General features: G+C 35.4%; 1 protein-coding gene across 4 annotated transcripts in view; it reads right to left on the reverse strand.

Annotated features, from left to right (window-relative positions):
• The window catches only part of NEK1 (NIMA related kinase 1), a 230,289-nt gene that overhangs the window by 98,747 nt on the left and 115,713 nt on the right, over positions 1 to 15,829 (reverse strand). For 2 of the 4 annotated variants that reach the window (XM_047090703.1, XM_047090704.1), the window contains 4 exons: positions 6,764 to 6,847; positions 6,252 to 6,335; positions 5,709 to 5,786; positions 5,041 to 5,136 (listed from right to left, as the gene is read on the reverse strand). In XM_047090703.1, the coding sequence (XP_046946659.1) occupies positions 5,041 to 5,136; positions 5,709 to 5,786; positions 6,252 to 6,335; positions 6,764 to 6,847 (342 nt within the window). The remainder of the gene's footprint in view (positions 1 to 5,040; positions 5,137 to 5,708; positions 5,787 to 6,251; positions 6,336 to 6,763; positions 6,848 to 15,829) is intronic. The other 2 variants (XM_047090701.1, XM_047090700.1) reach the window with 1 other exon arrangement.

A 15,829-nucleotide genomic window follows, 5' to 3' on the forward strand; every position in this document is an offset into this window, starting at 1 on the left:
TGTGTACACTTTAGAACTGTCTAAGACAGATCTACCATTAAAAAACAAAATACAGAGAAAAAACTGGGTATTTGTACTGGTTTACATGCCTTAAAAGAACAAGGACTCTTTGGGTTTTCTGGGACTGTATTTCATTTATATGAATGCTACTGAAAGTGTGTTTGATGGGTTTATGAGGTCTAATCAGCCTTCTGGAAGTAGAGAAACCTGGCTCCAGTTGGTTATCTGTGGAAACAGAACTATGCTATTATACAGCTGCCTAGTAATGAAAGCATTATATGAGAATGTAGAGCTCAAAGCTGAATCACTGTTGGACATAATTTGTAAAATGTACTTGTTAACATATAAAACCTAACATGCTTCCAGAGATGCTCCCTGCTCCCCTCCCTCTGCCTCTTCTACCACCATTACCACTACCACCTGTGAAACTTCTGCTCCTTCTGCTTAGGGAAAGTTAGCTTAATGCTAGGAAGGTCATCAGAGGAGCAGCTTTGAAATAGGGGCTCTCAACCTAAGAGGCAACCTGATTCTCTTTGAATCATATCCTGCAGACCACTCTGAAACACTGTTTCAGTGTCTGGGACACTTCCAACAGGGAGCATGATTCCACATTGATCTCATGATGTGTCTATTTAAATGGATGAGATTGTGTGGCAAGACTAAGAATAACAACATTCTGAGGTAGGCAGAGATGGGAAGTGTGTTCACCAGAAGGCATATAGGTCTATATGGCAGGTCCAAAGAATGAGACAATGAAAGAAATGAAATACACATCAAAGAGTGAAATGCAAAGCAGGAGGAACACATAATATGCAAACTATAGTCTCTTACCTAATCAAAGAACAGACTTCCACAGGTACGATGCCTGAATTGATGCTAAGAAATATGCAGATTGAGGACGCTGCTATGATAATTTAGATAAAAAATAAGGTAAAACAGATCCATTTACAACTGTAGGACTGTAATTCAGAGACGTCAATGAAGTATCGAGCACCAATGAGAATAAGAAGGCAAAGAAATAAATGAAACAGTCAACCCAATAGGTAGATTTTATACACTGATGCTGAGTGATCAAGCAAATATTTATACTGACTCTTGGACAGTGGTTATGACCTTGATGAATGAGCAGGACATTTAAGAAATAATGCTATAAAGAGAAACTGGGCTTTTGAAAACCATTACACAAGATGTACTTAAGACCACATTAAAATTTTTTCAAATTTACTTGTTTTGAGACAGAGACAGAATGAGTGGCAAAGGGGCAGAGAGGGAGAGGGAAAGAGAGAATCCCAAGCAGGCCCTGTGCTGCCTGTGCAGAGCCCGATGCAGGGCTTCAACTCTCGAAACATGAGATCATGACCTGAGCTGAAATCAACAGACACTTAACTGACTGAGCCACCCAGATGCCCCAAGACCACATTTTAAAGGTGTTTGTGGGCCGTTTTCAGCCCACCAAAAGCAGATTTCAGGAAAGAAATGTAATTACAAAGCTCATGCTATGTTTTCTCTGAGATATACTAACTTGAGCTGTTGGAAGTATAATATTCTGAATCACTAAAATGAGCAGTCCCTACATGACTGGGAGAAAAAGAAACATTTCCCATTGATAAATGTACTACTTGTATATCCCACATGTCAATCACAACATGAGTTAAGACACAGCCATTCACTTTACCTTGGGGGAAAAACACAAGGTTATACATAGTTGGTACAGTGGCAGGTGGCTATATAAGCCTGCTGCCAAGATAGGCCTATGCATGCATACTGACAGCAGTGGATATGGAGTAGCTGACTCATCTCTAAGACTAAAGGGAAATCACATAATCGAAGCCATGCAGACTGCTATTATAAAATACTCTGATGCCCCCATGTAATTTTGCATAATGGATCACATTTTAAAAATAAGGCTGATTTGCACTAAGCATAAGCTTATCATATTTAATGGATATATTACTATGCCAATCACCTTCGGGTGCTATGTAGACTGCTAGAATAGACTATTAAAGACTAAACTAAAAACTCTTAAGGTCAATTGCAACTGTGGTATCGTAGCTGAACACAAGGATGATAGCAGCAGGTGTATCATGAGGAAAGCTGACTGAAAAAAGAACACACAGGGAGTTTCATACCAATTCATCTTGATATAATCTCTGCCCTACTGTGCAAATCAGCACAGGATGAAACGTCCCTGTTCCTTGTGTTGAAGATACAAACCCAAGAGAAGAAAAGCAGATTGTTCCCAATTGCTATATATGTATGTCACCAAAAGTAGGCTCGTACTATTTTCCAGATGAGGGTAAGCTTGAAAGAGATTTGGGTAATAGAAGAAATCACTGGCTCTGACTATGAAGATGAGTTATTTCTACTTCTGACAAATTTGGCTGCCAATAAGTTAGCATGGTAATTATTTCATACTCTTGCCCTATTAATTCTATATCTATAATAAAGGAAAGAAAAGAGGGAATTAAGGAACACCAGACATAAAACATTTAAAAAGCACTGCAATCTTAAGCCAGGTAAATTTTGTCAATGGTCCAGGAGATAATTACTAGATACTCTTGAGGAAGATGGAATACATTACCACAGTTACTGTTTCACACTCAAGCCTTGTCCAGGCTATGTCTATAGTCAGGGAAAAAAAGGGGGAATAAGATAAGATTTCCTGACTGGTGGATTTTTAAAACACATTTCTGATAAAAACTGTACAACCTAGAGATACAATTATATTCCTTATTATTTTTCCACACATAACAGAGAAATGATTAAACTATTTCCATTAAAAACAGGAACAAAATATTATCCACATTGTTATTTAATGTTGTCCTAGAAGATCTGGCCAATTTAATTAAAGTAAATAATAATATAAGGTACAACTTAAAGAAAGCAGGGGAAATTAAGGTGTCGTGCATAAGAATAATGACTTCAACACTGGGCGGACCCAGGTTCAAATCCCTGTTCCATACTTACTGGAATTATGACCTCATCTAATTGTTTTATCCTTTCTACATCTGCTTCAGAAAGTTGTAAAGATTAAGCAAAGCAAAACATGTGCAGTGCTTATAATGTGCATGGCATACAATAAACTGTAAGGGGGCACGTGGATGGCTCAGTCAGTTAAGCATCCAACTTTGGCTCAGGTCATGATCTTGCGGTTTGTGAGTTTGAGACTGGCATTGGGATCTGTACTGACAGCTCAGAGCGTGGAGCCTGCTTTGAATTCTGTGTCTCCCTCTCTCTCTGCCCCTCCCCCAATCATGCACATGTGAGTGCTTTGTCCCTCTCTCTCTCTCTCAAAAACAGACATGAAAAAAATAATAAAATGTAGGAATTGTTATGATGTATATATCATGACTACCTGCAAATGACACAGCTGCATACTAAAAACCCAGAAAACTAACTGAGAATTGGTGGAACAGGTAAACTCATTCTATAGCAAAAACCAATGATTTCTCCAAATATCAGCAATATTGTTAGAAAAAAAAAAAAAACCCTGTAAAACAGAAATTTACAATTATGTACTATCAAGAAATCACCTTTACAAGAAATGTAACAAGTTTGAGCTTAAAATGATCAAAATCGTGTAAGAGACATAAAAGAAGTAAATGTAGAAAATGAGTAAATGTAGATGCCCCGGGATAAGTTAATTTGTAGGTTTAAGGTAATATTGATAAATGGGAATGCAAGCTGGTGCAGCCACTCTGGAACACAGTATGGAGGTTCCTCAAAAAAACTAAAAATAGAACTACCCTACAACCCAGCAATTGCACTACTAGGTATTTATCCAAGGGATACAGGTGTGCTGTTTCGAAGGGACACATGAACCCCCATGTTTACAGCAGCACTATCAACAATAGCCAAAGTATGGACAGAGCCCAAATGTCCATCGATGGATGAATGGATAAAGAAGATGTGGTGTGTGTGTATATATATATATATACACACATACATACACAATAGAGTATTACTCGGCAATCAAATACACATATATACACATACATACACAATAGAGTATTACTCGGCAATCAAAAAGAATGAAATCTTGCCATTTGCAACTATGTGGATGGAACTGGAGAGTATTATGCTAAGTGAAATTACTCAGAGAAAGACAAAAATCATATGACTTCACTCAAATGAGGACTTTAAGAGACAAAACAGATGAACATAAGGGAAGGAAAACAAAAATAATATAAAAACACGGAGGGGGACAAAACAGAAGAGACTCATAAATATGGAGAACAAACTGAGGGTTACTGGAGGGATTGTGGGAGGGGGGATGGGCTAAATGGGCAAGGGGCACTAAGGAATCTACTCCTGAAATCATTGTTGCACTATATGCTAACTAACTTGGATGCAAATTTTAAAAAATTAAAAATAAAATTTAAAAAAATGTAATATTGATAAAAATTCCAATAGAATTTAAAAAGAAAGAAAAAAGAACAAAAATTACCCAAAAATGTGTCTGGTAAGGAAAAAGAGAGCACGTAACTAAGGCAAACACTGTAAAAAGAAGAGTAAAAAGGAAATGAGGAAAGAACTCTATCAGAAATTTAAATATATTCTAAATCCATAATTATTAATATAATGAGGTACTGGCAGACAGAGTAATGGAGCAGAAGAGAGAGCCTGATGCATGTATACTATAGATTCATTCTCTAGCATATATAAGAATTTAATATATATAGGTATTTATATTAATATATAAAAGTAGCTTTATAAGTCAGTGGCAGAAGGAAAGTGTAGCCATTAAATGATGCTGGGTCTTTGATTAGGTACTTGGCAATAATAAAAACTAAAATGAATAAGTAAATTAGGTTTTCACCACAAATCAAATCCCAAAATAACTTCCATACTGATCATCCATAAATATGAGAGAGAGCGCAATAGTGAGGGAAAGTGGGGGAGAAGAGAAGAAAGGGAGAACGAATGAGAATAAAAAATGGGAAAAAATAGAATTACCAAGTTATAATGGTGATATACTATCCAGTAGGAGATATAAGAACATTAACATGAGTAGGATCAAGAATATGAGTTAAATCTTACATGCTCTTCCCATACTTTCTTTTCTCTCTCATATGCTTCCTTTCTCTTTCGTTCTAATTGTTCTTTTAGTACAGCAGCACGTGCACTTGCTTGGGCCTGAAAATAAAACCAATCAACAAAGTTAATTACCAGAAAGAAGGGCATAGGTTTTTGTTTTTGTTTCCCCCCACCAAGTCTATAAAGATACTTATTAGCCAAAAAAGAAAAGTTTGGTGGGAGGGAGAATTTCCAGAGTAAAAATATAAGCTCACTTTATATCCCCAGCACCTAAACCAGGGCTCAACACACAGCAGCTCAATGAAAATAAATGCAGGCACATTCTAATGGAAATACAAATGTAAAAGTTTTAAACTATGGTTATTATGTACAGACTTTATTTATCTTCAGAGAAATGGACAATTATATTTTTCATTTTTAAGGTTATCATTTATTCTTTTTAAGGTTACTTGTGTAATAGCTTCATACACTTATGTTATGATTTAATCAAATTGTTCTCCATAAATATAAGATATGAAGAGAAGAAGACACTTATTTTTCAGAAACCAAAGAGTGAGGGATAAATAGGAATGTAAAATTAAGGCAAGAGAATAACTATTCAAGATTTAACACAATTGTCTACCCCAGGTTCCAATTTTCTCAAAGAAAATCTGTTTATTTCTAGTCTATACCTTAAGTGCTTCAACTTTTTTACGCCTCACGTCAGCCTCCTCACTTCCTTCTTGTCCTTCAGAACAATCAGCTTCTTTCTACAAAGCAAGTAGATAAGCAAACCACTTAGGACAGAGCCTCGAATTGAGGGCAGAGCTCAGAAGATAATATGAACAGACTAACACTAAAAATATAATATGGTAAATTGTTCAACACTATTAATTTTCTCTCACAGCTGCAAGTGAACTGTCTACAACTATCAACTCTTACGGACAATGAATGGGAAAAAAAAAGACAAAAATAGAATGATATAAAATGTCCATGGGTACTACCTATGTTTTCCTCTCAGAATTCCTCTGGAACAAATGGTCTTATCGATTGTAAATCCAACATATAAAATTTATTTTTTCTCTATGTATAGTTTTTTGATCTTTGACTTTCACTCTCTTCATCAGACTTTGTGTTAGTGTCATAGCATTTTTAATCTTCCTCGATTATAATGTCATTCAATTACTTTTTTTTTTCCATTCAACTACTTTTTAAAAAGTTATTTTTCAACCTGCCTTTTCACCACGAAGTTTGGCTCTAATCTGCTGGCGCTCATTGAAATTCTGCAGTCTTATTTGTCTCAGTCTTGCCAGATAAACCTACAAGGAGAGGAAAAGAACACACAATATTTTAATTTAAAAAAAAATAAACATTTTTATTGCTAAAAATTTTTTTGTAATTTAAAGAAAAGTGTTAATCTGAATACAAGAAATAAAAGTTTTGAAATCTGGTTAATGGAAATGTAATATTAGCTTTCAAGTGTTTAATTTAGATCAACTTATTTCTGAAAAGAAATACATTATAAATTTTTAATTTTATCAAAAGAAAAGAAATTGAACTCAGAATACTGAATATCAGTTATGGGACAAAATTATGACACAGCAGGTCAGTCAAATTATATTAACAGGTCCCTCTAGACCTACAAAATCCTTAAATAATTGTTAAGAATTTAAACCATGCAAGAAAGGAAGGCAATAAACTCAAAAATGGCTATGTGACGGAGGTAGCGAACATGCGGGAAGCATACCTCTTCCTCTTTGTTTCTTGGCTTCCCTCCTCTTGAAGAGCTGGACCTGCCTCCATACATAGCTGCCAGGTTTTGCAGGATTCCCTGTTCATCATTTAATGTACTAAGTTTAAAGAATGACTAAGGCTACATCAGCATCTTACCTAGGAATATCCAGGTGCCACTTTATTTCTTTTGGCAAATACTGATCATTTCTAGCTGATAAACTTAGATAAACCCTGGCATTTTCCTCTACCGAGTTAACCAATACATTCAGTGACAACATTGAAGGAATCAATTAAACCCCAAACATAATTATTCAAAACAGAGATCAGGTATGTTTTTATTAAGCCATTTAAGTGATCAGGTTTTTAAAACTACTTGGGAGGTTAGCTAAACCCCAAATCAAAGTTTTGTTCTGTAAAAGTCCAATCATTTCTACAAATTTGTTTACATACTAAATATATAGTATTTACATAATATTAAATATTTGAACTCAAACTCTATACTCAGGAATGTCCTATTACTATACTGCAAGTGATTATACTCAATCACAAACTGACATCATTTTTAAACATAGTTTATCATAAACATGGAATTATGTTCTTATCAGAAATTATTAGTATCCTTTAAAAAAGTATCAGATTGCCAAACTATCCATGTTCTCTTCCTTCAGCACACAACCACGCTATAAGATTTTTCCTTAAAAAAAAATCCTCAGTGTCTCACTTCCCTATCTAATGTCTTTTTATCAGCTTGCCGAAAGCATACTTTCTACATACATGACCATTCATGACTTCTATTTTCCTGCTTCCTACTTAGTTTTTTTTTTCCTATTTACTTTTTAACACACTACAATCTGGTTTCCAATCCCACCATGACTCTGAAAATTTTCTAGGGTTACCACTGACTTCCTAGTTAACATTTCAAATGGACTCTTTTGAGCAAATTTTGCAATTAACATTTCCACTGGAAATTAGTTTGAATCCACAGAAGTATTTTTTGTCTCATAAAAACATATATGTTCGCTGTAGAAAACTTATAAAATATAAATCACAGTTCTACCATCTGAAACACCTAAAGTCTGTTATTCCCTTCCAAATTTCTGTGCATATGTACAAATACTTAAGCATCTTATCTTTATAACACTTGAATCTTACTATAGTTTTTCTGATTTAACCTTAATATTAATTAGCATATTAATTTTAATATTCTGAGTCCCTCCTCATATTCAATATCCTTAAAAACATTATTAACTGACTATATGATATTCATAATACACCACCAAATAGTGTTCTCTAAATAACACACACACACAAAAAATCTCTCTTCTCTTTCATATTTATATTAGCATTCTCTCTTGGGTTCTTCCAATCAATCTTCACTATTTTTCACAGGCTTTTCTTTTCCTTGGCTCATCACTAATGTCAATATTTTGTCAAGACGCATTCTCTGGTCTTCTTTTCTACTCATTCCCAGGCTGTAACATATGTTGCCAATTCCCAAATCTAAATCAACGTCGCAGCCCTCTTCTCTTGAACTACTTGAACTGATGTCTGGACAATGCCACTCTTTATGTAGCAAAGCTACTTCAAACAATTTACAAACCTGACCTCATCATTCTTTTTACTATATGATCTTATTCCCATTTCAGTTACTGATCACAGTCAACCACCCAAGTCAGTGAGATGGGAGTTATCATTACTTCTTTCTCTTCTCTGCCAAATACAAATGACTGTCAAATTACCAATCTACCTCATCCTAATTCTCTAATTATCCCCTTAGTTTCTGCCTTAGCTCATGCTCTTTTCTCTTGACTCCTGGACTTCCAAGACCTTTCTAATTTATCATTATGCCTCTTAATCTATTCTATACCCCAGTCTACTCGCTACACTGCAGAGTAACCTTTTTAACAGTCTCTTTCACATCAAAGCCCACCTAAATCTTTCAATGATTCCCATTATCTTCATAATATAATCCACATTCTGTTTTGATGCATAACAGATAAGGCTGTTTGTGACCTAACCATATCTATTCTCATCTCTGCCATGACCTAATCATAAAGCCTACATTCTAGCCACGACAACTATTTGTGGTTTGCAGACTATGCCATGATTTCACTCATCTTCTTAAAATGGCTAACTCTACTCCTCTTCCGAAATGCAAATCAAACATCTCACCCATGGAAAGCCTTGCTCATACCTCTTCCAGTCAATTAAGTGTGACGTGCCATGCCATTTTTATATATACCTTCTGCAGCAGTACTCATCAGTGTATTATAATACAATATAATGGAGGACAGGCAGTCTCAATGTAATGGTGGACAGGCAGTATACTCTGATGGTTAAGAACATGGACTATGGTAGACTCCAAATTCTGTCAGTTCACACATTTGTCAATGTCACCTACCATTGCTGACCTTCACCAAAATTACTTGCTGTAAGCTCGGACATAATAATACTGCCGACTCTGTGCATGTACTAGAACAAAAAGTATTATTATATGAATGTGCTCTTTCTCCTCTTCCAGTCTGACAAAAGACTACTGCCCCTCTTCAAAGCAATCTTGGCATTAGCTTATCAGATACTTGAGCTTTTGAGATAGAAGTAAGAGACTAGGAAGGTGAAAGAAAACAAGAAATAGGCAGGGCTGGGCAAATATGTGAAGTGAACTCTGAAAAGATGAATGAAATATCTACAGAGTTACAGGAGAGTGGGTGGAGAACTGAGTACTGCTATAGACTCTTATCTTCCTTTCATGGTATTTAAGAACTTTAAGTAAAAAAACCTGAGTTACTTTGAAGCAATTTTTTTTAACATTTTACTTTGAAATATTATAGATTCACAGAAAGGTAAAATATACAGGGAGCTTTCATGGACCCTTCATCCAGCCTCTCCCAATTTTATCATCTTGATAAGGACAGTACACTATCAAAGCCAGGAAATTGATTTCAGTAGTTATACATGCATAATCGTGTATCTGTGTCAATGTAATTTTATTATACATATAGATTTATGTAATCATCACCATAATCAAGATACTCAATTGTACCATTACTTTAACACTTCACAGACACATTCACTATTCCCATACCTAACACCCATTAACTAATACAAACAAAATTTACATATTAGAATCATACAGTACATATCTGTTTGAGATTCACTGTTTATAACAGTATTATTTTCTTGCAGTCCATTCAAGGTATTGGATGCATAAATCAATAGTTTGTTACATTTTACTGCTAAGTAAATTCGATAGTATGAATATACCATAATTTGTTCATTCACCCACTGAAGGACATTTGGGTAGTTTCAAGTTTTGGACTATTAGGAGTTAAAGTTGCTGAGAACATTCATGTACAAGTTTCTGAGTGAAAATGTGTTCTTTTCTCTGGGACATACATGCAAGAATAGAATTACTTGTTCTTGGTATGGTAAATCCATTTTTAGTTTTAAAGGGCACTACCAAGCTATTTTGCAGAGTGGCTTTAAGTTCTTACTAGGAATGATTGATCCAGTTTCTCCACATCATCACTGGCATTTGGTTTTGACCACTTTTTAAAAAAAATATTTATTTATATTTGAGAGAGAAGGGGTGAGAGAGAGATAGTGTAGGAGCAAGGGAAGTAAGAAGGAGAGAGACAGAGACAGAATCTGAAGCAGGCTTCAGGCTCTGAGCTGTCAGTACAGAGCCTGATGTGGGGCTCAAACTTACGAGCCATGAGATCACGCCCAGAGACGAAGTCAGATGCTCAACTGACTGAGCCACCCAGGCGCCCCTGGTTTTTATCACCTTTTAATTTTAGTCATTCTGATAGGTGGGTAGTGATACATTAATGTGGTTTTAATTTGAATTTCTCACATAGCTAATGATGATGAACTGTCTTTCAACAGTTTATATGCTATCTGTATACTCTCTTCAATGAAATCTTTGGCTACTCTTTTGCATGTTTTCTAATTGGATACTCTGTGTTTTTAATGTTGAGTTTTGGTGATTCTTCATGTGTTCTAGATACAAGCCCTTTGTTGAATATGGGGTTTACACATATTTTCTCCCAATCTGTAATTTGTATTTTCTTCCTCTCAACAAGGTCTTTTGCAGAACCAAAGTTTTTAATTCTGATGAAGTCCAGTAAGTTTTCTTTTTATGGACTGTGCTTTTGACACCAAGTCTAAGAATTCTTTGTCTAGTCTGAGGTCTGAAATTTTCTCCTTCTTCTAAAAGCTTTATAATTGTATGTTTTCCCTTAGAGTGCACGATCTCTTTTAATAAGAGGTGAGGTTTAGGTCAAGGTTCATTTTTTGCCTATGGGTGGAAGTCCAATTTCTCCAGCACTAATACTAAAAAGGCAAACCCTCCTCCATGAATTGCTTTTGCTTCATTTTCAAGAATCAGTTGGGCATATTTGTATGGGTCTATTAGGGTGTTCTCCATACCGTTCCATGAATCTACCTATGTGTCTATCCCTCCGCTAGTACTATACTGTTTTGATTCCCATAGCTGTAAGTTAAGCCTTTTTTTAAAAAAAAATTTTTTTTAATGTTTGTTTATTTTTGAGAGAGCAAGAGACAGAGAGAGAGAGCAAGAGACAGAGAGAGAGAGCAAGCATAAGCATGAGAAGGGGAGGAGTACAGAGAGGGAGACACAGAATCTGAAGCGGGCTCCAGGCTCCAAGCTGTCAGCACAAATCCTGTGCAGGGCTCCAACTCACAAACAGTGAGATCATGACCTAAGCCAAAGCCCGATGCTTAACTGACTGCGCCACCCAGGCGCCCCAGTAAGCCTTTTTTTTTTTTAAGGTTTTTTTTTTTTTTTTTTTTTTTTTGAGAAAGAGCACACGTATGAGCAGGGGAGGGGCAGAGAGAGAGAATCCACACCGGCAGTGTGGAGTCCAAAGCGGGGGACTCAAACTCACAAACCTCTAGATCATGACATAAGCTGAAGTCAAGAGCCGCTGCTCAACCAACTGAGCCAGCCAGGAGCCCCTGTAAGTAAGCCTTAATAAATGGAAGAGTATTTCTTCCCACTTAATTCTTCTCAAAACTGTTTTGGCTATTTTGGGGTGCCTGACTGCTTCATTGGGAAGAGCATGTGACTCCTGATCTCAGGGTCATAAGTTCAAGCACCATGTTGGGTGTAGAAATCACTTAGATAAAACAAACAAAAAACTATTTTGGCTGTTTTAAGATCCTGTTCTTTCCATATACATTTTATTTTTTAAATTTTTTTATTAAAACAATTTGTTTAATGTTTATTTATTTTTGAAGGAGAGAGATGTAGAGTGTGAGTGGGTGAGGGGCAGAAGAGAGGGAGACACAGAATCTGAAGCAGGCTCCAGGTTCTTAGCTGTCAGCACAGAGGCCGAGGCGGGGCTGAACTCACGAGCTGGGAGATCACGTCCTGAGCCAAAATCAGATGCTTAACTGACTGAGCCACCCAAATGCCCCTTTCCATACACATTTTAAAACAAGTCTGTCTACATCTATAAAAAAAAAAAATATTCCTGAGATTTTACTAGTAATTGCACTAAACATAGATCAATTTAGAACAACTTGCCATTTTTATTACATTGAGTCTTCCGATTCATGAACATGGTATGATTCTCCAAGTATTTAGGTCTTCTTTAATTTCAACAACATTTTGTCATTTTAAACACATAAATTAGCCTGCATATTTTATTAATTTTTTTCATTTTTATGGAGCAATTGTAAATGGTATTATATTTTTTTGTATTGGTTTCCACTTTTTCACTGTCAATTTATAGAAATTCAGGGGCACCTCAGTGGCTCAGTTGGTTAAGCATCCAATTCTTGATCCAACTCTTGATCTTGGCTCAGGTCATGATCTCTCAGTTCAAGCCCCATGTTCAGCTCTACACTGATGGCATGGAGACTGCTTGGGATTCTCTCTCCCTGTCTCTTCCCCTCCCCTGCTTGTGATCTCTCTCTCTCTCTCTCTCTCTCTCTCTCAAAATAAATAAACTTTAAAAAACTTCAGTTGAGGGGCACCTGGGTGGCTCAGTTTCAGTTTCTGTTTCAGTTTCAGTTCAGGTCATGGTCTCACAGTTTGTGGGATCGAGCCCTGCATTGGGCTCCATGCTGATAGTGCAGAGCTTGTTTAGGATTCTCTCTCCCTCTCTCTGTTCCTCCCCTGCTCTCTTTCAATAAATAAACATTGGAAAAAATTCAGTTGATTTTTATGTATTGAATCTTGTATCCTGTTAACTATAATGAACTCATTTTTTTTAGTTTGAGGAGAGTTTTTGTAGAGTCCTTGGGATTTTCTAAGCAAATTAATCATGTCAACTGGAAATAGTAATCATTTTACTCTTTCCTTCTTTTCAAATCTATATACCTTTTCTTTTTCTTGCCTTACTGCAGTAACTGGAACACCCCATACTATGTTGATTAGACTGGTGAGAGCAAACATTGTTCCCTTTTTTCCAACTGTAGAGGGAGAGCATTTAGTCTTCTATCCCATATGAAGTTAGATGTAGATTTTTTGGAGCTGAGGATGTTCCCCTCTATTTCTAGTATACTGATATTTCTTATTGTGCATGTTGAACCTAGTCAAAAGACTTTCTGCATCAATTGATATGATTATATTATTTTTCTTCTTTAACCTATTGATATGGTAGATCACACTCATTTTCTAATACTGAAACAAGACTAAATTCCACTTGGTCATGGTTGGGTTAGATTTCCTAAAATTTTGTTTTCCATCTAGGTTCATGAGATACATTAGTCTGTACTTTTCTTCTTTTGTGCTTTTCTAGCTTGAGTATCAAGGTAATATAGGCCTCAAAATGAGTTGGGAAATATTCCTTGTTACTAATTTCTGCAAGAGATTGTATTATTGTATCAAATTGATGTTAATTCTTTGAATGTTTGGTAAAATTCTCCAGTGAAACAATCCAGGCCTAGAGATTTCTTTTTTTGACAGCTTTTAAATCACAAATTCCATTTTTAAAAGTTGTTGAATTTATGAGTGTTAAGTTGCTTATTATCTTTTTACTCACTATAAGATCTGTAGTGATATCCCTTGTTTTATTCCTGACACTCGTGATTTGTGTTATTCTTTTTATTCTTGTCAATCTAGAGATTATCAATTTCATTCATTATTTTCTAAGAACCAGCTTTTCACTTCATTAACTTTCTCAATAGTTTTCCCTTTTTCAATTTCATTGATTTCTACCTTAATGATTTCCCTCATTCTGTTTGCTTTGGGTCTATTTTGCTCTTCTTCTTTTTTTCTTTTTTTTTTTTTTTTTTAGGATTGAGATAGGAACTTAGAGTGCTGATTTGAGACCTTTTTCTTTTCCAATTTATAAGCATCTAGTACTATAAATTTCCTTTATAGGAATAAATACAAATATATGTGCTTTAGTTGCATCTCACAAATGTTAATATGTTGTATGTCTATTTTCATTCAGTTCTATAAATTTTTTTTAAGTTTATTTATTTATTTTGAGAAACAGAGGGAGAATCTGAGCAAGCATGAGTACAGAAGGGCAGAGAAGAAGGAGAGAGAGGATCCCAAGCAGGCTCAGCAACATGGGGCTCAAACTCACAAAACCGTGAGACTGTGACTTGAGGCAAAATCAAAAGTCAGACACTTTACCAACTAAACCTCTCAGGTGCCCCTGGTTCTATGTATTTTTAAGTTTTCTTTTATATTTCCTATTTGGTACCATATTAGAAGTGTTTTAATTTTCAACTGTTTGTAGATTTTCTTGTCCTCTTTCTATTATAGATTTCTAGTTTGATTCCGTGATGTTCAAAAATTATACTCTGTAATTCCGAGTCTTCTGAATATAAGGTTTCTTTTATGATCTAGCATATAGTCTTTCTTGGTGAATGTATTATTGCATGTTAACTCATTTCCACTTGAAAAAAAAGTGTATTGTGCTACTGTTGGGTAGAATGCTCTGTAAGTGTAAATTAGAACTTGTTAGCTTGTGATGGTGTTTAGCTATTCTGTATCATTGCTAATTTCTGTCTAGCAGTTCTATCAATCACTGAGAATGGGGTGCTAAAGTCCCCAACTATACTTGTGAATTTATTCTTTTAGCTGTTAGTTTCTGCTTTGTATATTTTAAAACTCCACTGTTTGTTGTACAGCCATTTACAAGTGCAATAGTATTTTTAAAATATATATATTTTTTTAATTTTGAGAGAGAGAGTGCACTCATATGTATAAGCAAGGTAAGGGCAGAAAGAGAGGGGGAGAGAGAAAATCCCAAGCAGGCTCCATGCTGTCAGTACGGAGCACAACGAGGAGCTCAAACTCACAACTGTGAGATCATGACCTGAGCCAAAATCAAGAGTTGGCCACTTAACTGACTGAGCCACCCAGGTGTTCCTGAAATGACTTATTGAACTGATCTTATTATATAATGTCTCTCTTTATCTCTCTCTTTGTCCTAAGCAATCTTATTTGCTCTGTTAACAGATTCTTTTAGCTTACTTTAAGAATATTTTTATTTCCCCTTCATTCCTGAAGGACAGTTTCATCAGATAAAAGATTCCGCATCGAGAGTTCTTTTCCTTTAGCACTTGAAAAATGTTACGTCATTTCCTCCTATACTCCACAGTTTCAGATGAAAGATCTGATGTCATTCAATTTGGTGCTGCTTGATAGGTAATATAATATGTCATCTCTCTGTGTATATTTAAAGATTTGTCTCATCTTTTAATTTCAGAAATTTAATAATACTGCTTGATGAAGATTTCTTTGTTTATCCTAGCTGGGGATTTGCTCAGCTTCTTACATCTGTAGGTTATGTCCTTTGCCAAATGTAGAAAGTTTTCAAATACTTTTTTCAATCTCACACTCTTTCTCTTGTCCGTTTGGCTCCAATGATAAAAATTTAAATCTTTTCTTATTGTTCCACAGATACTTAAGACTGAAATACTTTTTTCAGTCTTTTCTCTCTCTGTTGTACAAACTGAGTAAATTAAGTTGATCTTCAAGTTTAGTAATTCTATCTTCTGTCATCTCCACACTATCACTGGATCTATCCAGTGAATTTTCAACTTTGGTTATTATGTTTTCCAATTATATAATTTCTATTTGCTTATTTTT

The sequence above is a fragment of the Lynx rufus genome, unplaced genomic scaffold, assembly GCF_022079265.1.
Source record: "Lynx rufus isolate CCGP_SWC_20201006 ecotype Redwood Valley unplaced genomic scaffold, mLynRuf1.p SCAF_3, whole genome shotgun sequence".
In the NCBI taxonomy this organism is placed as follows: Eukaryota; Metazoa; Chordata; class Mammalia; order Carnivora; family Felidae; genus Lynx; species Lynx rufus.